Below are 27,354 nucleotides of genomic sequence, written 5' to 3'. Positions count from 1 at the left end.
TTAATTCTTCATTTTCTATCGTGGTGGCATCCAGACTTGTAACCCAACCCCCGAAAAAACCTCTCTCTCAGACTGTCTTGGAAACTTCTCAGGTCAGTGTTCTCCCTGCTGTTGCTCCTGCAGTGCATTGTGGGATCTGCGGTTCGGCACTCAAAACATACTCTGTCGGGCCAAACATTGCGAGGCCTTCAGCAAAACCAACGAATCAACCAACTTCTGCTGTATATTGTCTGTGTGAACGCTCGCTGGGGACCTTCGCATGCTGCCCGGCGCAGAAAACCTCAAAGTCACCTCTATATTGTTCTGTTCCTAATGTTTGTACGTATGTGTGTGGGGGTCTGTATGCGTGTATTTAACAACCATCATCCAACGTGGAAAAGAAAAGAAAATGAGACAAACACGAGTTCAACCACAACAAACATGGTGGACAGAAGAGGCGACCTCTCATCTCCAGTCCTTCTATGCAATGAATCATATTTGGGAAAAGAAAAAAACAGAAACACGAGGAGGAGAAGGGAAGTGAATACACAAATGGGAAAAGTCACACCATCATGATTTATCACACCTGATTCATAATCAGCTTCTTGACATCAGTAATGTCAAGATTGCTGTGGCATCCTTCATAGATCAAGATAAGGGGATTATGTGAATGTGTGTGTGTATAATATAGGTCACCGGTAAGTTAGGAAATAACTACAAGGGTCTTTGTATGACTTGTGTTAACCTGGCATCTGCTTCATCGTCCCCCCCCACCCCCCCTCCCCAACTCTCTCTCTAAAGATGTGTTCATGACATTACACTTAGAGCTGAGGGGGCGAGTAAGAGGACGGCACAGATGCGCCACTGTTTTCAATCAAAACGTTTTATGGAGTAGAGTTTCTTTATTTGTCATCAAATATAACTTGTCACCTAAGCAAGAAAATGAGCTTGTCAAATGAGTAATTCCCATTCTGTTTGAAAGGAAATCTGCATTAAAGGAAACAGAAATGTGAATGAGGAAAAGTACAAAGTCTCACAAAAAAGGCCTCTCTGTAAATGGGCAGTTGTCCAGAAAAGAGAAAACAAAAGAGAAAAGTTGTCCAGAGATTTATGTAGAAAATAAAGATGTTTATGAATATAGACTAAATAGAATATATATATATATAAAGATTTAGAAAATAAATTATAAGAATAACAAATTAAGAATATATTCCCTCGTATGAGTTGTGTCTGCTCAGGGGTGAAGAAGAAAAGATCCTCTTATTTTATTTTACTGATATATTTTAACGACCAAATGTCCTACTCATCGTCTTTATCTGACTAAAAATACTAATGGAGGCTACTAGTGAAGTACCATTCAAGGCATTCCAAAATAATATTTTGTGTGTGTGTGTGTTTAAAGGTGCATTAAGATTTAAAAGCTAAATACACTGTGGAACGTACATTTCTGGGGAAAAAGGTTATCTGCATATATTTATGTGTATTAGTATTTATTTGAGTTGCAGCATGCTGTGAAAACAAGTTTATTATATAGAATTTATTTATGAAATGACAGAATTGAAAAGACCTGCTTCATGCAGTTTAAAAACACCCCTTAACTCACTTTAATTCAAGTCACTGAAACTGTAAAAGAAGTCAGTCTATATTTTTTTGTGAAACATTTATGAGATGATTTATCTATGTCAGAATTTATTTTATCATACTGAGCGGGGATGGAGAGCTGGCTGGGAGCAAAGAAAGAGAGATTTAGGTTTAAAATCTATACACACAGAGTGAGAAATTATGTTTATGCCGATGTTATCTATCGCTGGATTTATGCACAACCACAATAATCAGATTGTTTTTGATCTAATCTTTTTTGTCTGCCTAAACAGAAAAATATATGTTTTATGTTATCACAGTAAATCAGATCAGGGGCTGTAAAATATTTTTTAGTTGATTGGTTGCATAACAACAGCACAGGTTACCATGCATGTAGCTTGCTTTCAGTTTTTATTATATATATATTTGTTCAGCCTCTGTGGAGAGATTTAAGAGTCTGATTATTCTGGTTGTGTTTCATCTGAGCCTTGAGAGACCACCTCCCACGAACACTGACACCAGATCAGTGTGTCAAAGTCGAAAACAAATAATATGAGCATTTAAAGTTACCCAAAATTAATACCAACTTCCTCTATTGTATGTCGTATGTTTTTGGAAGTTTGTAAAGAAATAACATGTTCAATAAAATGTTCCTCAATCACTTCTGCCTCAGGAAAGCACACACTAAATGCAGCATCGCAACTGAGATGTTCAATACACATTAGAAACATAATAGGTGCATTTACTTACGCAGGTGCAATAAACCAGATTTGTTTTTAACACTTTACGACACGGATGTGATCTCACCGCGGCCGCTGTTAACCAGTAGGGGTTCAGTAATATTTGACTGAAGGCACGAGGAACAAGATCTGTGTCAAAATGTGTCAAAAATGTTTCTGCTCCTGTGTGAATACAGCCACTAAAGGTGACTTCAATATGCATAGCAGCAAGGGCTTTTATCCTCTTATCACTGAACAAAGCCATCCTGTTACTGCCCTCTAGCCAGTCGTGGTCTCAGTCTATACTCTGCATGGACTCTGTCTAAATCCAGGAGTGCAAGCTCAGACCACAGCAATCACCAGTGGGCCAAATCACCAAGCCTGGTTTTTCAGAGGCGTTTGAAGCACAAATGTAGACAATAAAAAAAAAAACTTAGTTGAATCGTGTTCCAAAAATCAAAAATGTCGACACATTTAAATTGAGATCTGCTCGGGAACAGCTTCTTTAATAAGCCCCCGACTGAGGAAACATGTTTTTTTCTAAATATGAGGAGCTGAAATCCACAGGTACGTTCTTTCAGGAGCAGAACTCCTTGTGTTTATAGGTTTGCAACCGAACATAAAGGGGTCAGGTCTCCAGACGTGCAAGCCAAGAGAGGTTTCTTCCACCAGATCTGTATTTAAAAGAAGTCTCATTTCCAAAACTCTTGACGTGTCTCTCAATCCGACATCAAGAGCCTCAGCAATAAGGTCGCATTTACACGTCGCACAGTCAGAGATTCTGATTTTTTTTTTTACCCTTTGTGGCACTCATCTGGTATCTGCATTCAGTATTTTTCCTGACTAAACAGCCATGAAAAGGTGAAAGACAAACTGCGAGCGCCACAAAGAGTTCAAAAGAGTCGACGGTATTCAAATGCAGCTCGTGATGCTTTTGGGAAACCGGGACTGTGTGTGTTTGTGTGTTCTTATCCAAGAAGGTAGCATCAACTGATTGGACAGTACGTAGTGTAGACACTGTCACCACTGCTCTTGCTGTCAGTCGGCGTATAGCAGGACCGGAGAAAGATTATACAATACACACAAATATATCATAAATATATTTTAAAAAGTCAATGTTTCATCGGTGAGAGGTTGTAAAAAAGAATAAAAAAAAAAAAAAGAGAGCGAGAATGTTGACACAAACAGAAAAAGTCCATCTTTCACTGTAAAACCATCAGGGAGCGTTTATTCATCTTTCACCTGTAATGAATCTGTACAAATTACAAGTGCATGACCTGAACACCTCCCCCACGTGACCTAACCCCTTGACCTTTTGAACCTCCTCGACCTTTGACCTCCCGCCAGTGTAAATACTAGATGAGAACCAGAGTCTGCTTTGAAAGAACAACAAAATGTAAACGAAGGACATGTTCTTTACAATGTGTAAATCTCAAACATGCTAACTCACCACAACATACATACACACACACACACGCGCGCGCACACACACACACACGCACTCGGGCACGAGAGAGGCCTTTGCACACCACACACAGCGACACAAGCTGGAGCGTATGCAAGCCTGAACCTCCCTGCCCCAACGTGTGCTTTGTGTGCATAAAAACTGCAAAACCTACATAACAAACCAGAGCATTTGTTGATTTGAATAATAACTGACACAATTGTGTACGTATGTGGCTGGCTCGTGCGGACTGTTTAAGACTCATTCAAAAAATATATATATATTGTATTCGGATATGAAGAAAAAGAAAATAGCTAAAAACATATTGGTCGGTGTAGAGTTTCTATACATGTTGTGTTTGTAAAATGAGATGACATCAAAAAAAAGAAAGAAAAAAAAAAAAAGTGGGGAAAATATTGTGGCTTCCATGTAATTTTTGGGGAGATGGAGATGAAGAGGGTGAGATGGCGAATTGGACAATGGAGATGTGTAAAAAGAATTAAAAAAAGATATCATGTGATAACCCAACTGAATGAAAAAAACAAGGGTGAAAACAAAACACAGAAAAAGGTGGAGAGCGTAAAAATGATTACAAAGTGTTCCATTCACTGTTGTAAGTGCAATGAGCTTGACTTCCTGTTCCCCCATTGTAAAACCTTGTGTATGTTTCCGTGTGTTCCTCCTGTAAATGGGTGTAGTAGACCTGGTGCATCATGCCATGTAATGTGATGAATGATAAATTATGACCTTACAATACATTTCAATCAGGAAAATAAAGAAAAGACAAATAAAGAAAAACAAAAAACTTCTGTGTCAGCTCTTATTTTAGTTGTTTGACTATTGTTTTGCATATCCGTCATATGTTACACAGAATACTCAATTGTGCTTATCAGTGAGCCTCCGTCTCTAAATCTTTATGAAACCACGCCCTGTTGTTTTATCTCGGAAGTTCGGTAATTCAAAAGAAAGCTATTTTATTTTTAATATTCTACTGATATGTTTTATATATATATATATATATATATATATATATATATACACACATTTATTTGTATTTTACAGCTGTCACACTGATCATGTGATAATCTGTGTGTGTAATCGGAGTTGTGCCAAAAAAAAAGAAAAGAAAAAGGAGACGCGGTTATAAATTGAAATTAGGATTTTATTAGTAGACATTTCCCCTCGTATATTAATCTCAAACTGTCCACAGATTGGACATGACCCCTTACAGTCCCCCACCTGAAAATAAAACCGCTGGTACAATGTTCTCACCAAAAATTGCTTAAATACTATAAAAAAATAAATCAATTGCACAAAACAATATGCCTTTTTGCTCGTGATTACTTCTGTGCAGCACTTGTACACATAAAACATCGACAAGCCCATGATACAGTCCAGGAGAAGGAGGGTCAAACTCAACAAGACATTTGTTATAGAGAACCAACACTCAAAGCAACAGATCTAGATTAATAACTGAGCCACTTCAGCTGGGACGACTTTACAGTCAACTACTTCCTTCCTGTTTAGGTTCCTTTACCACTGGAGCATTCGTTCAACTCAAGCAGTGTTCATGCGATTGATTTTTAATAACTTTTTTCAATGACAACTCTACCGACACACGTTACTGGCTAGTGGCTCCGACAGATGTGGCGGCCGCGGTAACACGTGCAAGCGTTACACCGGCGAGTGGCGTTCACTTCAAGCCCCGACTACACTCTATTAAACAACCCCGGTTCATCTTTAGTTTAATTTAATTGAGATAATCAAATTAAGCTACATAAGCAAAAGAAGAAGAAAAAAAACGTACAACTGAATTATGTCGTAAAAACCTCAAACATCATAAATAATAAACATAAAAACAAAATACACAAACAAGGGAATGAAAGGAGGCACTAAGCATGACAGATTTTTAAACACACAAACTATAAGTTGATACAAGATGTGTAGTCCCCAAAATGGTTATAATAATGTCCAATTGTTTGGAATATATTAATATAAACTAAAGTAATCATTTGGCTATTAAAGGTGAGTCTGTGTTGTTGTTGTTGTGTACTGTTGATGTTGAGGTGCAAAGGTTGCATAGAGTTGGTGTTGTGAAGTACATGCTAGCTCCTGAATGCACTGAAGGGCGTGAAAATGGAGCGCCTTCAAAAAGAAGATTTCTGAAGGCCGCAACGGGCAGCTTCTCTCCATTGCTATTTAAAAGGAATGTAACCTAGAAGGCGGTTTACCATTTTTCTTTCAACAAAAACTAGTTCTCGCCAGTGCAAGCAGGTGTGCGGGGAATGTGAAGCGTCGAGGCGGTGAAACCGGTTCATCGCACGTTTATGGAATTAAAAATCCTGGCGCGAGACGAGCGAATGTTTCACAGGAACGAGCCCCGCGGCCTCAAGAGGGCGTCTGCTTCGACGAGAGCGGAGCAGCCGATCAAGGACTCCAGAGGACGTGAGCAGACGGCCGTCCACACAGCTGTTTGCACTCCGCTGTCCCTCTGGAGGGGCGGCTCTTTTACTTTCACTTTTTGTGCTGACATTCATTAGAGTGCTTGACATGTTAATTCTTTTTTCTTTTTCTTTTTTACTACAGTCAGTATCAGAATTTTTACAAGACAATAGACCCCACTGGCCTTACTACAGACGTTGTGTGTTGTTGTCATTTTATGTCTGTAGTTGCTTTGTTTTAAATAACATTGCATCTCGTTGAGTGTTTCTTTCAGTGACATTTTGCAGGTGACCTCTATCCATCAATCCAGCAACATCTAACATGTTACATTATATTACGCTTTTTCAATCATGCCTTAGTGAGCGAGATTATTAATAGTATCAATCTTGAGGGGTTCCCATTATTAAATTCCCATCACTCATAACAGCAAATTCCCTCCCTCTCTTGTAGTTAACGTGACTTAATAAGTGTCTGTACATATTTATACACTCATTCCCACGATGGATGTAACGCTGCTGTTACTTACAGCTCACACCCCCAGCAAAGTGTCCTGGAGCTGGGGAACCCTAACCTCTGGCCTGCCTGTGGGGGTGGGGGTACAGAAATGTGCCTTTAAACACGAGATGTACCAACCAGAGGAGGACAAATCTGCACTTGCGTGAAGCCTGTTTTTGAGTCCCAGCAGCCCTCAGCTGTGACTTAGCAGCCAGCAGAGTGAGCCGAGCTGCACGTAAACATTCAGGTCAGCGTGTCGTGAACACTGGGCCGGCCCTCCAGCATTCACTGGGGGCCGTTCTTCCTCCTGTACAATGCTATTTGATTTTTACAGACACAGAGAGGCTACAGGCCGAGACGACAGTCACACCTGAACCTGTGCTCCATTCATTCATCGGATGCCTTGTAGGAGAGCATCAGATCATCATGTGGTTTCTGGTCTGGTCCAGCTGGAGATTCCACTCTGCCGTCGAGAGAACATCCTTTTCTTTAGTCGTTGACTTATTTCAATACATAAACCCTAAGCAGGAGGTTAATAAGAGGCTGGATACTAAATGTTTTAGGGAGACGACACATTGACAGTAATGAGCTCATGCTTGCAATCGATTTATCTCGACTGGTTAAACCAGTATTCTAAACCAATATTTCTTTATAGTTTTGTTTCTTAAAGTGTACAATATCACCTATATTTATTTTCTGAGCTTAAAAAAAAAAAAAAAAAAAGAAAAAGCATCCTCAGGATTCTTCTTCAGTCAAAGGAGCATTCACATCCCTGATTTCCGCACTGACTGGGTGTCCGTCCATGTCCATAAATCCATCGACGTGATTATAGTGTTTTTACCTCATTAATGACACACGCGAGGGTTTGAAAACGTCGTTGTCCAGAAGCTTGGCAGGTGGGGAGAGTTTGATTGTAGAGACGGTAAACATTCAGATTCGGGTCCGTGGGTTTGGGGGGCCGTTAAATGTCACTTCACATGGTCCAGCTCTCTGCCGCTGAGACTGGTCAGAAATAAAATGGTCGGGGCAGAGAGATGGGAAAGATGTGCTGGTCGTTACGTGATGTGAAATCACACACTTTGAAGAAGATTTAAAAAAAAAAAAAAAAAAAAAAGACCTGAAGACTGTAAGTCTTTCCACATTGTGCTGGGTGTGTCGGTCAGTTTAAGGATGACGAGTATGAAGATGAAGATGGGTACGTGGATTCTTAACATTTCTCCCCATCTCATGACAGGCAGGTCATTGCAGGATATAGAGGAGGAGGCGGATGATGGCTAGCGGGCTCTCAGTAGATATCAGGTATGTCTTGGTAGTTCCTATTGAAGTAGCCACCGCTGTAAAGCCAGCCCTGGGAGCCGGTGTACGGGTTGGTGCCCATCTGAAACCACCTGAGAGACACACACAGAGATGAACAACTGCAGAATGTACCCGCTCAGTGCATCATGGGCACTGCAATGCAAAAACAAACTTGATTTTCGGCACAAAGAACGTGCATAAACCTTTGTGCAAGCAAAACAGGAAGAGCATCGCAGGTTTGTTTCCCCCCGGTAGCTATCCCCAGTGTGGAAAACAAAATGCTGTGTGTCCTGTGCCATGTTGCCAACTCCTTTTCAATGAAAGTATCTAGTACGAACCCCCGAAAGTCAACAAAAGACGGTATACGTTCATTTGCATATTGGTGAAAGCATGTTGTATCATTTGCATAAAGCTTAGTGGTTGTGTTGGTTGCAGCGAGGGAGAGACTGCCTCCCCAGACGAGTGGAGATTACTCTGAGCAGGATTGGGTATGACAAAAAATAGTCATATATATAAAAATTCAGAACGGTGCTATCGTAATTAGTTGTCTCATTTTAAATATTCAATAAGACAAGAGACAGGTTCCTAAAACTGTATTTATCTTGGCTATCTGTTCTGTTCAAGACACTATTCCTGTTTGTTTGGTAGTGTAACTGTTAACAAGGAGTTGTTGTTGTTGTTCATGTGCCTGTATACTCAACCTACCCCGCACGATAAGGGTCGACAAAAAAAAAACCTGCATGAATAATGTGTGTTTTCAGAAAGCGAGCAGAGGGAAATTGAAAAATCCCAAACAGTATCATTTCCACATCACATTAACAAACAAAGCTCTTGACATCTTTTCACTTGCTTGGTAATCAGTTTGATCCAATAGGAAATTCCAAAGAGTTTGTTGTGAAAGCTCACAGCAACGTTGCCATGTGATGTTTGTACCACCTGTATGTTTAAATCTGGGGAGCACTGAGTTAGTATGCGCGGGTTTCCCACCTGGTGGACCACTCCTCCTCGTTCTTGGCCCTCTCCTTTCTGGCAGCTCTCTGCTTGTCCTCCAGTCTCTCCTTCTCCTTACTGGCCTCATCTGCAGAAGAGCAACAAACACAACGTCTGCGATTGTCCAATTTATCACAGTAAAAAAATTTTTTAAAAGGCTTGTGTAGGACATATTTATAATTTTAATGTAGTTTTTTCTGAATCACTCACAGAGATCAACAAGAGACGGTGACACAGACACCCAGCAGGTGGCAGCATTGTCTTACAGTCTAGTGACTTCTCATGTCATGCAAAGAATACAGATAGATACTTTCGGTTGCATTTTTTTAGCCGCAGAAATGTAGCATTGCAGGAAAGTGTTTTGTTTTTTTCACAGTTACTGAGATCATAATCAGTCAGATGTAACCTCTGATCGTACTTTGATTTTTTTAGGTTTCTGCAGGGCGTTGCTGCCAAACAAGGCAAACAGAACTCCATTAAACACTGATAAGGGACTTTTAAATCAAATTACCCATGTTGCCATTCTCCATGGCTCTGATGTCCGGCCGGAAGCGACAGTCTGTGGGGGACACGTTGGCCTCCATGCCGCCCTCTAGCTCATTGAGAGACATTGCAAAGTTGGTGAAGTTGTACATCTGGGGGAAGGAAGGAGAGATTGAATTATGGACATTGAGTGCGTTTGTGTTTGTAAATGGAGTCTTGAGAGGAAAGATGTGTGCTAACTTCAGGCCCATTCAGCCCATATCTGGCATGACTTATCGCTGTTCTGCCACTGACTGCCAGAAGAGTGTTGATTAAAATAGGTCATAATCTGCACTTTGGCTTTCTGGCTCGGTATTGTGTGTGTTTTTATTTCCACACCTCAGCAGAATGTGCCGGTCTGGAGTCTATCCTCCACAGCAGCGTGCTTCCTGGTACAACAGAAACCGTCTCCTGGACTTCGGGCATGTCGTCTGCGTCATCGTTCTCCGCTCCCTCCTGCTCCTCCTGGAAATAAACCACAACATTGTCCCTGCTGTTTAAATCAATACGCTCAGGGGTAAATTACATCTTACATCTCATTGGAAGTGACTCTGTTTAAACTTTATCTACAGGAAGCGTGTGGCGCCACACACACAAATAAAACCAAATAACCAAACAGACTAATGCTGAATAGCTAAAGACTTAAAAACAGCCGACACCATAGAATGCATTAAAAACGTAATCCTTTAGATTGCAGAGACAAACAGGTGCCGGTTCACAGATTTTCTAACTTGTTCTCACATTTTTCTGTTTCTTGTTGTCTCCTCTCCTCTCCGACTTCTTGTGGGCCTCGTAGGTCTGAGGGTCGACACTCCACATGCACTCGGTCCACTTCCCATAGATGACACAGTGCTTCTTTTTACTGGAGAGAGAGAGAGAGAGAGAGAGAGAGAGAGAGAGAGAGAGAGAGAACAGAAGAGTAAGAAGAAGAATGATTGATGGGGGGCAATATGGGGAAATGAGAGAGAAGATGAAGGCAGGAGAGACAGGAAGTGGAATAAAAAGAACAAACGGTATGGGGGAAGAAGAATGGAGAGGAAGGAGCGCACAGAGGAGATGAGGAAGAACCAGATTAGTGTAACAACTTTGCGAACTTCACATATGAAATAATAGGATACACATATCGTACGTGACATCGTAACAAACCAAACTCTCACCTCTTATCTTGGATGTATCCCTCCACTTTGTGCAGCTCTTTGCCAAACATCCCACAGGGCTTGAAATTCAACACGCACTTGTCTCCAGTGCTGCGGGAGAAAAGAGGAGAGAAGAAGAACCAATCAACGTTTTACACTTAAAGAGTTAAGTGTAAAATAATAATTACTAGACAATGGCATATTGAAACTTTTTTGTTGTTTTGTTTTAATAGAGAGTATGAAAAAAAACATTAAACGTACATTTATATAGTGAATGTGCATAAAGTATGTAATCAAGATTTTAATCAAATAAAACATTTTACCAATTGCAATTAGGAGCATCATTGGACTACTTAAATGTAAACCCTCCTTAGTGGTGTGATGAAAGAAAATGCCCATCAAGCTTCCCTGGTGTCCACGTGAGGCACTTATCCGGTCAGCGTAAAGCTCAGCACCAGCAAACTGTGCAACACTGGGATTTGACAGCTCCTTGAACTTGTGCTACAGCGTGAAGATGACACAATGCGTGACGGAAAATAAGAATAACGCAAGCCTTGCAGAGCTTCCCTGGATAAACAAAGGTTTAACGAGACCAGAGAGGTCTGAGGTCTGAGAAGACACCCAGAGAGTAAACAAGCTGCAGTCTGAAGTCAGACAGCTCTGTGAGTAACAGATATCACAGCGTCACAGTGAACGCGTTTTATTTAAACTTGACTAAGAAGAGTCAAAACTCTGGACAAGCATGTGTGAAGAGTGTGTATGTGTATATGTGTGTATATGTGTGTGTGTGTGTGTGTGTGTGTGTGTGTGTGGGTGTGTGTGTGTGTGTGTGTGTGTGTGTGGCTCGACGATGATGTGGTCGCTCTTGAGCACCAATAAAAGCTTTACTCCCCTTTAAATTAACTTTATTGTATATTAGAGTCACAGAAAAGAAAATGAATCCTAACATATGATATTATTAATTGTTTAGGGAATTTATAAAGCAGAAATGACCATATATGGTCCCAGCTTCCCAAATTAGAATGTTCTGCCTTTCTTAATTGTATCTCTTTGTAAATTGAATATAGTGTTTGGACTGTTTGATGGAACATATACAAACATTTCACTATTTTCTGATATCGTATAAACTAAAGTATTAATAGAAAAACAATTGTGAAGTCAATCAATGAAAATACTTGAAGTTTATTTTAGGTATTATTATTTGTCCAACTATAAAACAATTATGTTTGGGTCACCATATGTTTAGTCAGTTTTGTTAACAACAAACTGCACTTGTGCCTAAAAATGAACACGGTTATGAACCTACATCAGACTACATCTCCCATGCATAGTGTACCTGTGGTTGACTATCTCCACGGTGCCGTACTGCTCGATCCAGAGCTTCCCCAGGATGATATTGTGGACACAGCAGTAAGGGTTAGTCCATGTGTACGCCTCGTGGTGCCTGGGGGAGAGGAGAAAAGAGGAAGGGAAGAATAGAGAAGAAGACAATGACATGAAAGAATGACACAGGTGATAAAAGAGGGAGGGGCAGAATAAGAAAATAAAAGATGAGGAACTGATTTTAGATCACAAAGCTGTGATATGAGCACACAAGCTCTCTTTTGGACTCACTTGAGTAGTTCTAGTGTGATGGTCCCTTTCGGCTCAGCCTCAACACTCTTGCCCCAGAACTTGAGTTTGGGGTAGATGGAGCCGTGGAAGACGAAGTCCCCGACCAGACTCTCTGCATGGAAGGCACTCACTGGGGGATGATGGGATACCTGCTCCGATACCAGCCGGAAACCCTGATTCTCTCTGTAGAGGGCATTCGAGAAGACAAACGAAGAGTGAAAAGTGTGTAATTCTGTAAGTGTGTGTGTAAGTGTGTGTGTGTGTGTGTGTGTGCGTGTGTCTGTACCTGGTGAGCTCATAAGTCTCTCCCAGCAGAGGGTTGAAGGGTTTTCCAGTTCTGTCCCACTGAGACGCAACTGCTGACACAGCAAAAGCAGCTACTGCCTGAAGACACACAATTTATGGATGTTAGTGAGTGTGTGACATGACAATGTCTAGATTTGTGTGTTTGTGTGTGTGTGTGTGTATTGCATGTTGTCATATTAATCCTTTGGAGCTGGGCTTAGTGTATGTGTGTGTGCACATCAGGGGGATCAGTGAATTAAGTGATTAACTAGTGTCAAATTAAATTATTTCCATCCTTGGTCATTACTAATTCATAATATTTAACCCATGTATTTCATTAATCACACCACGTTTACTGATTGTTAGCAACTGAGCATATCAGTCAAAACTGCAATGAAAAGGACTGAAAGTACTGATTGCTGAACATTTCTCAACAAAGATTTGTTTACGGGGCTCCATTTGTTTACATGACAGAATGTATTGTTTAGTAAAATTGCTGTTGAAATTGAATATTATTTTGAGTCGTTTATTTGCCAAGAAAATTGGAAATAAAATGTGTTAATGCTTAAAGAAAAAAAAATCTAAACTTGCACACAGGTACAGTAAAAACATTCTAAATGTTTATTTTTTATTATTATTTCAGTTATATTACAGTGATGAACTGAAGACGACGTGTCTGCGTGCCTGACCTGCATGCGCTCTCTGGAGTCGGACAGAGAGCAGGCTCTGTTGATGAGGTAAGTGTGTTCCATGTATTCGGTGATTCTCTGCAGGAAGCTCAGAGGCTCGTTGAAGGCGATGGGCATCGTGATCTTTGAGAGTTCCTGTGAGAAGCGCAACACAAAGTCTGTATTTTACATTTTACTGAACAGAATAACACTCACGTGATCTTACGGACTGAACCAATGAACAACATGACACAGCCAGTCCTCACCAGTCCAATGCATTTCTTCAGGATGCTCCAGATACTGACAGTGCTTCTAGAAAACATGGCCGCAGGTAATGACGTCCTGAAATTAAAAGAGAAATTAGAAATGACATGCAGGTTTGCTCAAAGGGATGAGCTTTGGCATCTCTTGACCAACTGACACCCTAAAGGTTGTAGAACGACTTTAAGTTAAAACACATCGTATTGGTTTTGTCAGGAACTCTGATACCAACAGGAAGCATGAGAGAGGGAAGGGGCTTTCTTCTCTCTGTGTGTATCAGTACCAACAGTATCTGAACTAACAAACTGGTCACAATGAAAACGGAGCATGTGGTCTGTCTGGTCTGTTAGCAGGCCTGAACTGCAACATGTAGACTGGAACAGAATCGTAGGACCCCAAAGTAAGACATTCAACTGACCTCTGTTATCATATTTTGAGGATTGTGGACCCAGACAGATTTGTTCACATGAGTGGGTCTCCATTGTGTGGAAATTGCAGACAACAAGGTCCTTCCCCCACTGACAGAAATAAGCTCCTATCTTTTTTACATCAGCAAAGAATACGGCCCCGGGACCTTTACTTCTAGGAATACAGCTTCCAAGTACAGAGAGTTGTCCTCGTGACGAAATTCCAAAAGTATTCTTAAAATAAGGACGTTTTTCTATGAATTTCTTCCTACAGTTAAGATCCTGGGAGAAAGAAAAGATGATTAATTAAGCATCTCCGTCCTTAAGAGAGCTCCTGATGTGAAACACTGTTAGGAGAAGGAGGAGGACTTTCAAGAGGCTTGAGAGTTCCTTCAGCAGAAGAGAAAATGGTGGACAGAAAGAGGTAGAAGAAATATTCTCCAAACACTGAGTGACTCTGAGTCAATGAAACGCTGCATATTAAACCGTGATAACGCCAAAATTGAAGGTGAGCACAACACTGACATTTTTTAAATTTTTTTATAGATTTAGGTTTAGATATAGATTTATAGATTCATACACCAACCAACGCCGCTACTTATAAACTGGCCAGCAATCACATAAACTGATGAAAGCTGATATCCAATACATTAAAATTACCAACATGGTAAACAAACATAAGCAAATAAATATGGCTGTGAATAAGCTGAAAAACATTTTGTAGGCTAATTTTAAAGTTGTACTGTGGATTAATAATAGTATTCCTAATCACACCAAGTATGTTTAAATGCTTTTTTGTCTTTTTTCTTAACCAATCGCACCTCTTAAAAAGAATGCCTCAGGGTTAACCACACCTCCTCACTCAGGTAAATGTTTCTGTCCTTTCCTTGTTTCCTACCAAGTTTCCTAAATCAGCCCTAATCTACCTGAGAACAGACACTACACACTACACGCTACACACAGTACAACACCAGTGTGTCCTGTGTTTTCTACAGATTGCCATATGTACTGTCACAAAGCTGCCTCTCAAGTTAACAATCTCTACCTCACAGCCCAGGATGTTCAAGTAAAGACATGTCATTGTGGGTTCATAAAACAAACATCCCACCCAAACCAGTAGGAGTTGTGACACTGCCCAAACACACTGTTCTGGTTTCAGTGGGAGGCTTCTAGACTTTCTGGACCAAATGTAAACGCAGCGACAAACACACACTGCAGAAGGAATGTGGCGCAGGAATGCAGCCGTACCTGTGTTTCTTGACGCCGTTCTCCTGCGGCACCGACCCGTTGTTCTTCTGACTGCTGGCATCTTTGAAACTGGCCTCCGACACCCCTTCACAGGACTCGTCAGAATCCAGGCCTGTGGGACAGACCATGTCAGAGGGGTCACGGTTACAACAAATCCCGCCACGTGCTTTGCAGAACACCTGCTCATTCAATAGTGTGATTTAAAAAAGCAACAAGTAAAAGACATAGAAAGTAAAACACATAGAGACACATCAGGATTTTTCTATTTTGCTGGCAGTCAGATTTGGGGTCAAATGTTGCTAACTACATACATTTGCATCCATTTTTGCAATCAGGAACTTCTTGCCTGTTTTTGACTGGCAAATTGTATTAATTGCCTGGAGCTGTTTACACTGACAAACCTTTTCACAGACACAGCAGTGGGTCACTTTAGAAATGCTAATACTAAGTGTCTTTTTTTTTTCTGTACACTGCGGAGATTCCAAAGTTTCAAGATGCCGTAAATACCAGGCTAAGTGTGGTGTTTGAATATGTATTTCTGTTGATGTCAGTCAACCTTTTTGGACTATTTGTTGTAGATAAAGCTGCATTACTTGGCCTGACATCAGGACACCTGCATGGGATTAAATAGGCAGAAACTGTTTATGAGAATATGTCCTGGGGTTGACCTCCACCCACGCCACCACCAGAACATCAACAAAGCATGAGTGTCATGTGCTGCAGGGTGGAGCTGTGATGACCTTGAGGTGGGGCCTTAAAAACAGCTTTAAATAGTCCCAAGTATTCATTAGCATTTAGTAAACACGCTTACTCAGGTATCAGCTATGTATTGTTACCATATCAGGTGAACCATTTGACATGAAAAGGTATCGCAAAGGCCTCTGACATGAATACATAATACGGGAAGAGGAACAGAATATTATTGAACAGCCCTTCACTACATGCACATTTTCACTCAAAAATCAGAAAAACTTAAAAAAGGTAACGTGAAACCGAAGCTTCGTCGTAAATGTGCTACAATACAAAATGACATGCGGTCATGAAGGGCACTAGGAGCAGAGCTCTGTGATGAAAAGATAATGTAGTCTCGCTCTCTGCAACTCATTGTTGGACTTGAAACTGATAGAATAAAAAAAAAATTTTGTAAATCACCAAGACCAATATTGTCATTTTAATTCAATCCTATTAACACCTATTATATTAAATTAAAGGCCCATTGAGGAAGAAAAACTAGACAATAAGGCCAAGCTGGAAGCCACCTGGTGCTGATCACAGCTGACCCCTGTGCACTAATGAATAATACATCTGTCCCTGGTCAGTAAGATGATCATAATGATGGCACAAAGACAGGCCGACTCACACTAACACACACGTGCATCTTTTATTTAGATCTGCATGAAAATAACAACCTGAATAAGACCTCACAATGGCTGTGCGTCAGCAAGATCACCCGACAAGTACACACCCGACTTTAAAGGGTACAAAAACAATGGCGCTCGTAATTACTGACAGAGAGCAACACCCTGCTTCGCCCTGACCTTCCAAACAACGTGAACACTATTAACGATTCAAAATGGACACAAGAGGCTGGGAACCTTCATGTTTCTATCACAGTAAAGTGTTCAATCATATCCCAGGATCCATTGCTGTTCTCACCATGGTACGACTTTTACCTCTGTGTGTTTCAGCCAGTTCCATAAGCGAAGGCAAGGAAGTATTGCTCTCCAAAGAAACACATCTGTTCAAAGTCCACCCCTCCACAGACTGGCGAGTGAGACCTCTGGAATGCCAGTCAAGCTACGCCTCTCATAGTCAATAGTCAAGATGACACTGGACTCACATACAGCTTCCTTGTGAGGCCAAAGCAGCTGTAGACTTGTTTTCAGCTAATCTCTTTTGTAATTAGCTAATGCGTGATATCAGGCCCTGTAACATTAGCATGCATGGCATCCCATGAGTGTCGACTTGGATGACTACTTGTCTAATCTCTCTACAGTAGTGGAAATCCGAAACCAGTTCATCATAAATACAAGTCAGGATGTATTCATTCTGTACTCATGACATCTATTGCATCTGTCTATCCGGGGAGAGGGATCCTCCTCTGAAGGTTTCTTCCCTTTTTTCCCTGTGAAAGATTATTTTTGGGGAGTTTTTCCTGATCCGATGTGAGGTCCTGGGACAGGGATGTCGTATGTGTACAGATTGTAAAGCCCTCTGAGGCAAATTTGTAATTTGTGATATTGGGCTATACAAAATAAACTGAATTGAATTGAAATTTAACAGCCTTCCTTAAGACGTGGTATCAGATGAAGAGTGGTATGTGCTGATTGTGGACTGGTTTTCCCAACTGATAACCCAAGTCATCCATTCTCTGGCTAATGGATAGAATAAAATAATGATGTTCCCCTGTAATTGAGCACTGTTGTATGTTGTTGAAATTACTGATCATGACCGCAAGACAGCAGACCTCTGAATTATTGAACCAATCATTAGACTAAGGCAGGTTGAGTTCCATTGGATAGTATTATGCTTCTATGGAGACAAAAACAGGCCATCTAATTAGGAATGGCAGCCTCCTGCAGCAAAAACGGGGGTCACAATCTCTGATGATGACAAAATTAGATCCAAGTAAACATAATCAATACATATGTTTGGCTTGTGAAATACAACAGTCATTTAAGACACACACACACACACACACACACACACACACACACACACACACACACACACACACACCTGTGACGGCGTCGTAGAACTCATCCTCATTGTTCATCTTCTAGAGTCAAAGGCGACCGGTCGTTGAGGACAGATGAACTTCTAGCACATGTTCCTTTTGGCGGCGACCCCTCAGCGTTCCTCTGGAGGGAGACCTGTCAATCAAGGTCCCTCTAGAGTGTCACCACGGAAGCAGCACAACGTTCGGTCAATATCCAGGGAACGTCCAAAACTCAGAATGATGCTTTGGCCAGAGCAGAATAACACCAGGAGATGTCGATCAGATCCGATCTGCTGTTTGAGTCCCCGACGGCCCGCGGACAAATTATGTAACTTTTGGGTTCTGGTTGTGTTTCTTTGGCTTTGATGAGAAGTAAATCAGTGACCTGTAGAGACACATGAAGACAAACACAGTATTGACTTTCTGAGTCCAACAGTCCCTTTTTTACTGTGAATCCTGTTGTACCAAGAGCCAAAGAGACAACTAGTAGTCATAATCAGTGTTATTTTAAGTTTTCAGATGGCACAAAAGGGTCCTTTGCTATCTAGGCTACCAGCTGAAAATCTGCTTGGTCTGGCCGAGTGACAGTCTTTTCCATCATGGCCCGCTGACTGCAAACAGAGACTTTTATAGGCCAGTAGTTACATAATGGGGACACCAATGCAACCGGCATTCTGGGTCTTTGTTGTCTCCTGTCTGGCTCTTCATCTTTTTAAACTCAAGTGCCCCAATGGGCTTTTTTTATTTTCAAATTCAAAAATCGAAAAAAAAGGTAGAAGTTCAATATAGTTACAAACCATTCATTACAAAATGAAACGGCATGAATACAAAATTACACAAGTTCTGTGCTGGATCAATTTGTAAAGGAAGACAAATTGATTACAGCTCTTCCTAATCTTCAATGTCTGCCTTTGACGTTTGTTTTCCACCACGTATGAAACAACTTTCTGTTTGGCTGCTTGTTTTGTTTGTTCCAAGTAATAGAAATAAATCTGGATCACAGCCTTTTTTTGTTTTGTTGTTGTAAAATATTAGGCTGACCAGAAATTAGTCGCTGAGCAAGCGGTGTGCATTTAATCCTTCAACATTGGACTAAATTGGCTTTCAAAAACACAACATTTAGCCTTTGATTGAATCGTCCTTGTGCGTCATGCAGCGCTATCCATAGATGACACTTTCTTATCCAGTTAAATGTCAGTGAGTAACGGTGTCAGGATGACAATGAACCATATTCCACAGGGTGAAGTGATTAAACACAAGCATGAGCATCTAAAGTAGTCAGTTAAGACAGTTAAACCCTTAAGATTTTTTTGGAAAGACATGCTTCACTGCGCTGTCAGCAGAACACATTGTTCTCCATCCATCCATCCATCCATTATCACCCGCTTATCCGGGGTCGGGTCGCGGTGGCAGCAGGTTCAGCAGGCCGACCCAGGCCTCCCTCTCACCCGCAACATGCCGCTGCAGCCCTTCTGGCCCGCCGGTACCCGTCAGCTGCTTCAGGAGACCCCTGGGCCAGCCAGGCCCGAAAGGCCTCCTTCTTCAGTTTGACGGCTTCCCTCACCCCCGGTGTCCACCACCGGGTTCTCGGGTTGCCGCCACGACAGGCACCGATGACCTTCCGGCCACATTACATTGTTCTGCTGTATAAAAAAGGCTAATATTTAATTTATATCATGTACTCATTGTTTGGTGACACGGCCCACTTCACAGTGACTAAATAAATAAATACACATGATTTATCCATTTGTTACACTATGACCTTCATGCCCGACGTCGCACACAACTGGCGTGATACATTTTCATCTCTTTTCTAACACACAGTAAATGCAAGGTCACATTGACCTTGAGGTATGTGCCACATTTGAAAAATTTGCTCAAGGCATTCCTGAGATATTACGTTCACACGTCTGTATCGGACACCAAAATATAGCACTTAAGGCCACGGCTGTTGCCGGCACAGAGGCATAAAAAAAGCGTTAAGCCGTGTTCCTATTCCTCAAACTGGGTGAAGAAGATATGGTTTAGGTATATGATGATTATATTAGCAAGTTTACAGAAACTAATACCGAACTAAAACGTGTATAAATGTCCTTCAAACAGTGGTCACGTCTCTATTTTCAGCCTCTGAATTTCCAAATGACATGTTTACATTTCAGGAAGTAATATGCTGAACATAATTAACACGCACATTTTTCCAACCCTAAAAAGACAGTGACCGGGTCACTGTCTGAAACGAAATGTCACTGAGCCTCTTTGTCTCAAGGTTCATTGTCTTTCGGCTCCTCCATGATTTCAAACAACAGCTTTCAGGCTCTTAATTCTAAGTGTAAGAAACGATTCAACGACGGCTCATCAATCCCATTGACAACAGTCACTTAATGTCATCTGCACTTGCTCTTCTACTTAAAATAGCTTTGCTCTTCGATGGAAACACTGAACGACCATCTACTAGTTCTGAGTTTGTCAGCATTACAAAATCTGTACATACCTGCGGTGAAATTAAATCCCAAAAGAGTCAGATCCTTTGAGACAGGTATTCATTTATGAAAGTGAAATGCTGAACCTGGGGGGGGGGTGGGGGGGAGAGAACAGTGCTTGTTCCCTTTTTTCCCTTCCTTCCACTCTGCCTTTTTCTACACAGTGGAAGGGTTCTTACTTCTCCCCAGCGATAGGGAACGCCTTCAGCACACAAATGAACTTTGGCCTCAGTGTTCACAATAGATAAGGTGGACAGAATGGATGACAAACTGGTATTCAATTGTTCGAGCAGCTAATTTTAAGTCCAACCTTAAATGTTACTCTTTAAAATCTACAGTGGTCAGACTTGTGTCCCCGGAGTCTGAGGATACAAAGACAGTTTTCCCCCTCGAGTCCCGTTTGTGTGCCAAAACATGACCAAGTCCAATTGTGATAACCGTTATCCCGCATATTTCATGAGTGCTTCAGTACTCGTGTTCTACCAATGTGCTGCGGAGATCATCAGAGTCTACGCGAAAGAAACAGGAAACAAGTGGCCCAAGTGTTATTCTGCACATAATAGGGATATTCTTCTATTATGAAGAAAGTGTTCAACTGGTGTATCATTTCAGAGAAAACTAAAACCTTCGACAGGGCAAAACAGAGCCATTCAATGTGTGCAAAGCAAATACTCTTTCAGGCATTTTCTCATATATAGAAATATGGAGCATGAACATCTGCCCAGCTGCACTCCCCCAGTTACTGACATTTATTTTGTATTATTGCTTTGACGCAATGGACTGAATTATTAGTTCTGACACTAACACAAAAAAAAAAAAGATGTACTGCATTTTGACCCGTTGCTTATTCTATCCAACTATGAACGTCAGGTTGGCTGATCCAAATTAAATTAATTTATACAATGAATTCTCAAAAATAAAAAAAAAGAGAGAAGAAAATATCTTCTGATTTTGTGGAGAAACTGGAGAAAAAAGGATGACGACCACTGGCTGAACTACGACCCTGAGGCTGTCATTGGCCTTTTTAAGGTGATAAACAGCTCCTTGAAGTGGATCTGAGTCCTGGTTGAGGGGGAACACTCAACATGGAGAGCTCAATAATTAGGTTTGCATGTCTGAAAATAAACAGGAACTGAGAAGCCATGAAATATCGGGGAATGAATCTTGCTAAGATGACTCATTTTTGTGGAACAAATATTTCTTTGAATCCGATACCAGCATCAACAGCAACAGATGAAACCTGTTCAATTAAACACTCCCATATCCCTGTGATAAGCCAGTATTACACTCATTTTATTTGTACACACTAAAACCTGTTCTGCGTTTTAATTTTTATTTTGGTAATAATACTTCTTTAAATCAACTTGCTTTTCTATTTCATAACAGACCGAGAGGGATAGAGAGCTCTCTGATTGGCTGCATTCGACTCTCAGATCATGTCGCTCGCTCTGGTCGAGGCGCCTGTGAGCCGTGACGTGATGTTGCTCACATGTATTTAGTTAACATTAGACTTTAAACCCTATTGGCACTTAAAATGATCACATGTCAATTCTAGAAAACAGGTAACACCAAAGCTTTCCACTGGCAACATGGCAAAGAACAACACTGACAATAATTTAAAAACCTTAAAAGACAAACCTAGCGACCTGACAGTTCCAGTCATGAGTGCAGTGTACAGACACTAGCCTAGCAACGCCTGTCTCCGCTGTCCTCTGAGGGCAGACGAAAAAACATCCAAAGCCACAGGGACAAAAAGAGAGAGGACCACAGACAGACAAACGAGAGAAAGAGAGAGAGAGAGAGAGAGACGAGGTGAACGAAATTAAGACAAGAGCTGTTGCTATGCGAGACGAAGCACAGTGCTGAGCAACACACACACACACACACACACACACCTCAATAGGTGACACACCTCTGCAGACTGTGAAACGCATACCACAATTCAAGTTAACCCCCACACACACACACTGAAACACACAAAGGGTTGAATGCCGGATTAAATTAAAGTTGCCTGAAACAAATGCAGTATTGGTGGAGTTTAGTGACGAGCTCGTGTCTCATGTGAACAGAATCCTGCCCGGCCAGACCAGCGGCTTCACAGGACGGGCAGCTGCTCCTCTTCCACAGCAGGTTCTTCTTTTCAGGAGCCCCTGAACCTTTATGGAGATGTTATTCTGCTTCTCAACTGCAGTTTATGCTGCTCAATGTTCATGCAGATTGCAACGAAAACAGTATCAATATTTGTTCATGGATTTCTTGTGCCGTTATTGAATAATGAGCAAGCTAACAAAGCTTTATTTGCTAATTGCTATATTGTGAGTCCTAACATCCAGATTCCTAAAAGGGCCAAATCGAGGCACCCCGGTAGCATGTATCAAGTCCTCCTTATCGCAGTGATGCGGGCCCTTTGCTGCATTTAATCCTCTCTCTCTCACTATCCCTTTCCAATATAGCAGAACTGCTAAAGGTTTGTTGACCAACATCCTTGCACTTAGTTTCTCGTCTCACCAACATTTTGGTGCACAAACTAAACAACAAGACTAGACACACTTCTGTCAGGTTGCATCTATGACCTGGTGACATTTATATGTAACAACATGGGTGCTACATCTGAGAGTTGTCTCCAATCTCACCGACAACATGATGCAGGAAAAAAAAATAATAATAATCTAACTGCAAAGTTACAGTAGGAAATACACATCACAAGACCATTACCAAGAAAGAGTTTAAATGGCAATAGCCCACAAATTACTTTTTATCAAAGCACGACTGTGAGTATGAAATCAAATTTATTCGATCTCAATCATAAGACTAAGCTTGTGTATTAATTGATTTTTTAAAAAGCCATGTGCAGCAATATACAATATCCAAGATGCTAAATATTAGGATGCATTGAGAATCGTTATGCGCGCAAATTGTTGACAGGTGAACCGTCATTGAATCGTGAGGACGGTAAAGAGTGAAAAACTGAAGATAATGTTGTACCATCACTCAAAAAATATCCACCAAGAAGACTGAGAGAGAGAAAGACTGATCCTCGTCATTCAGCCTTAGATGAAGACACCAAGTAAAGCACAAAAGGGACAAACACTGTTCCTCCCAAACACAAACACATGATAGTAGCAGTTCATACACAGAACTTGAAGGGCAAAGAAATACAAGGATGTCAAAAATAAAGACTTCAACGATTTGAGCCACTTTGCCCTGAAACCAGACGAAACCTGTCTAATGTGTTCTTTCGACGCGTGCTAAATAAGGATGGATGAAGCACGGAAGGACAAATTAGCATATGCCCAACAATGACAATTACTTTTGTCTTACTAGAGAACTAGACTTAATATCAGCCGTGCTCACGTGTTGTGTTGACGGGTATATCCTCCTTGTAGTCCTCCGGCTAGTTTTAAACCCTTTAGGAAAGAAAACACTGTCTCATTCCGAGTAGGATGCTGAGCATATACTCTCACACTCACACACTCACACACACACACACAGTAGTGTGCATTCCACTGATACCTGGTCAGAAGTCAACCCTGCATGGATGAGTCTTACTGTCACACAGGTTTAAAGATAGAAAGCCAGCTCAGCATCTTGCCTCAAAACTTCTTTTGTGTGTACACCCTTAATTGCCAACTGTGAGGCAACTTTTGCGATCAACATTGTTCTCGACCGTGCGGACATACGACTGGTTCAGCTGGCAGAATCTGGTGAAGCTGGAATTTATTAAGCAGGGACGGATTTCCAATTTAGTTTTTTTTTTTTTTAACCTGTTAATTGCTTGCGCAGCTCTGAACGAATGGTTTTCACGTTATCTGGACGAGAAACGCTTTCAAGGTGTATCCTACAATAACAAGTTGTGTTTACATTCTTTCAGTCGGTTTGTGCAGCAGTGCAACTTTGCTAGATCACATAATACTTTGTTGTCTTGTGTTACTGAAAATGAGAACATTATAGAGCCCATCTTGAAGAATGAGAAGTGTTTGTTGATGTTGTCTTCACTAACAGTAAACAAAACAGGAAAGATGGAAAGTAAAACGAAAACCGAGCTACCCAATCACACTTCTTGCAGTATGTGCACTCCTCCCCCCTATAATATCGTCAGGAAATTAATAACAGATCAAAATCTATATCTACTATTATCACAAGTGTGTCCCCATTGACCAGCATGCACTCCATATGACCATGAGCCAAAAACAAAAACAAAGCGAAACAATACAATGGCTGTGTGTCAGACAGACTGCAGATTGGCTCCCCGTTACCCTACTCGCATCATACATTATTCATACAGCATTGTTTCTCTGTTGCCTGGATGGTTGCCTGGACTAGTGGTAGCACAAACGTTGCCTTATCCCCACGTGGCAAACACACTGCAGATGTGAGAAGCACAAAAACCTCATGCAGCCTTATTATATTTAACGATTCACACAGCAGCTAATTGTATTAGGGGAAATATGATTTAAGGTAGTAGGTGACACATTTTGGGAAATTCTAAAATCTACACATAGACTGGAGCCCATCACCATTGCAATGAACTAAGAGATAATTAAGGCACCTCCAGGAGGAAATCGAGACAAAACAACAAAGTAATGAAGCAGTAAACTCAGCAGGTGTCTGCTGCTTCATTTTCTTTAATTGCGTTAAAAGAATAATGACAAACAAATTACCCGAGTTATTTATTTTATGGTTATAGAAGCCACAACAAAAACATGTCTTTGATTTAAATTAACAACCACCTACACAATTACATTACAGCCAATCAATCACTTTAATAATAATTGTTTTTGGTCAAACTGAACTGTGAGTAGTCCAGTTTGCATTTCAACTTTATCAACGCAGAGTGCTGAATATAATCAAAGCATTTCACGTATTGTGTGTCTAGCAACAATTGTTACCAATCCAGTGTCCCGTTAATGTCAACCGGATAAAAAGCTAAGTATCAGCTCCTTATGCCAATACCAGGCTCCCCAGTGGTAGTCAAAATGGTATTGTACTAAAACGACATGATGTTGGTATCTGAAGAGACTCCCAGTATTCGTGGAATCGCCGTGTGTTGCTACGTGTATAACTGTATGTTTCCGTGTACTGGCTGTGGAAACCAATATCCCTCTCTAGGACAACACATCATCAGCAACAGCAGCATCACAAACCAGTTGTTTGCAGCAATACCATGTCTTCCTCTGGGGGCAGATGAACCGCCCGCTGTGTCATTGACCTCCAGTGCACCAACATAGAAAAAGACAGAGCTTTGTTGAGTCTTTCGTGCCAGTCGGATCTGCGTGGTGATGGAGGCGGTGGGAAGCCAAACAGGCAGGGGAACATTCCCACTGTGTGCTGAGGCATCAGACCTGATAGGAGGCGACTTTAACCTTCTTTAACCTGAGATAAGTTATCCATGGCAACCCTTTACAATCTCTCTCTCACACAGGGGACTCTGACGGGTTTCTCACAAAGAAACCCCCCCTCAAAAAAACAGAAAAGGACTGTTTCAGTTTTTGGGGGGGGGGGGTCTTCAAGTGTCTCCCTCACGTTTCACTTCGGGCAGTCGCACCGCTGCCATAACAGACAACTTAAAACTACCGTTTAGAAAGAGCCTGGTTACCAACAGTAGTGATTATTAATTATTATTATTATTATTATTATATTATTAATATTATTATTATTAATAATAATAATAATATGAATGTATCACTCAACCGTCAAGCTGTTTGTTGTGAATGAAATCCTCACTGACGACTGAATAACGCTCCCGTGCCCCGTTTGATTGCTAACATTAGCACACACACTGTTCTAGTAACTGTTCTAGCTTGACAAAGCTAAACTTAACTAACATGGACCAGCCGTTTAAAATGAGAACAAGGTCGTTAAATACGCATACGGGGAGACTGCGTGTCCTCCACAACATGAACCTAGCGGACGGTGCCAACTCTGACAGGACGCCAGGGAGCCTTTTTGACAGCTAGCATTAACGTTAGCGAGCGGGCTAAACAAAACAAAAAAGAAGAAAAGAAAGGTGGCTAACAAGCAATAGTTAGCGCCTTCCTTGTGAGAACAAACACGCGCTGACGTGGTGGCCTTGAACAGCAGACTGTAGTCAAAGTAAAATGTCTGTCGCCTTACCTCGGCGGTGTGTGCGGAGTGAATGTTTTGACAAGTCCAGAGATGTGAGCAGGAATTTTAGTGTGTAGCTTCGGATTGACACAGAAGCGGAAGTCACTGGAAAGTGGGGGCGCGGTTAGCTGAATGACAGACATGGTCCGCGTCCAATCGGCTGTACGGTGCGGAACGCTCGCCCAATAAAAAAACACGATAAATAAACACGATGAATGGGCGGTAGAATAGAAATGCCACAAAATATATACAATACATGTAGTGGTTTTGTTTTTTTTGTCTCATGTTATGGATCTTTTGCCGTCTGAGCCTTACTGTAACAAGTCACACCATTGTTTTGTTTGTATAGTTGTATTATTATTATTAACTACTGAATCAATTATATCAATGATATATAGCTTAAACCCGGATTCATGACATATGATCACACATCCCAGTAAATAATTTGATCTCACTAGTATTTTGAACTACTTTGTTTTGATGGTGATACTGGACATGTGCGGGCGACAACACTCCCTGATGCTTTCACATTCTTGATCTCTTTCTTATCTAAACAAGATTAACCGAACATGATGAGAATGACTGGAATGTGTGCATCTGCTCATGATGACTCTGTGGATTTTGCCTGCCAGCAGTTGACTATGATGATGATGATGATGATGATGATGATGATGATGGTGATGATAGTAAAAAAAAATGGTGATCTGAAGATTGTTAGAAGATTTGTTGATTATGTTTTGTGTTTTTGAAGAGAAACCAATCAAGGTATAAATCCATTAGCTTTTCTGAGTGTGCACAGTTGAGGACTTTGTCAGATAAAATGTTACTTTCTTCATTCAGCTCCACAGTTCTTGAGTCATGACATTTGGCCTCTGGATAGCTGGTGTTTATTTCAAGCGGTGTTTGTGAGACAGCTTATCCAGTGTGTATGATCTCTCTCATCAATAATGCAGCCTATCAGTC

General features: G+C 41.2%; 1 protein-coding gene across 2 annotated transcripts; it reads right to left on the bottom strand.

The window, feature by feature from the left end:
• Window positions 1-5,062: 5,062 nt before the first annotated feature.
• Window positions 5,063-26,482, bottom strand: LOC117733601 (oxysterol-binding protein-related protein 2-like). Of its 2 annotated transcripts, none has more exons than XM_034537376.1 (14): window positions 26,401-26,482; window positions 17,827-18,191; window positions 15,088-15,199; window positions 13,438-13,513; window positions 13,193-13,327; window positions 12,505-12,602; window positions 12,219-12,401; window positions 11,941-12,048; window positions 10,626-10,715; window positions 10,210-10,330; window positions 9,808-9,933; window positions 9,458-9,581; window positions 8,944-9,034; window positions 5,063-8,048 (listed from the first exon to the last, which is right to left on the bottom strand). In XM_034537376.1, the coding sequence occupies exons 2-14, from the start codon at window positions 17,861-17,863 to the stop codon at window positions 7,946-7,948; spliced, it is 1,404 nt and encodes a 467-aa protein (XP_034393267.1). In that variant the 5' UTR covers window positions 17,864-18,191; window positions 26,401-26,482; the 3' UTR covers window positions 5,063-7,945. The 2 variants fall into 2 exon arrangements, with proteins under 2 accessions (XP_034393267.1, XP_034393268.1); XM_034537377.1 differs by lacking the exon at window positions 26,401-26,482 and adding an exon at window positions 23,641-23,725 and having other exon boundaries at window positions 7,946-8,048.
• Window positions 26,483-27,354: the final 872 nt, after the last annotated feature.

Source organism: Cyclopterus lumpus, chromosome 7, assembly GCF_009769545.1.
Source record: "Cyclopterus lumpus isolate fCycLum1 chromosome 7, fCycLum1.pri, whole genome shotgun sequence".
In the NCBI taxonomy this organism is placed as follows: Eukaryota; Metazoa; Chordata; class Actinopteri; order Perciformes; family Cyclopteridae; genus Cyclopterus; species Cyclopterus lumpus.
This window is presented reverse-complemented; position numbering and strand designations above follow the sequence as displayed.

Excerpts from the sequence above, each read along its gene's own strand:
- LOC117733601 (XM_034537376.1), bottom strand. The coding sequence starts at position 17,863 with ATGAACAATGAGGATGAGTTCTACGACGCCGTCACAG. Across the intron at positions 9,582-9,807 it reads GACCGGCACATTCTGCTGAG|ATGTACAACTTCACCAACTT; the intron begins GTGTGGAAATAA and ends TCCTTCCCCCAG. Across the intron at positions 9,035-9,457 it reads CATGGAGAATGGCAACATGG|ATGAGGCCAGTAAGGAGAAG; the intron begins GTAATTTGATTT and ends GCTCTTCTGCAG.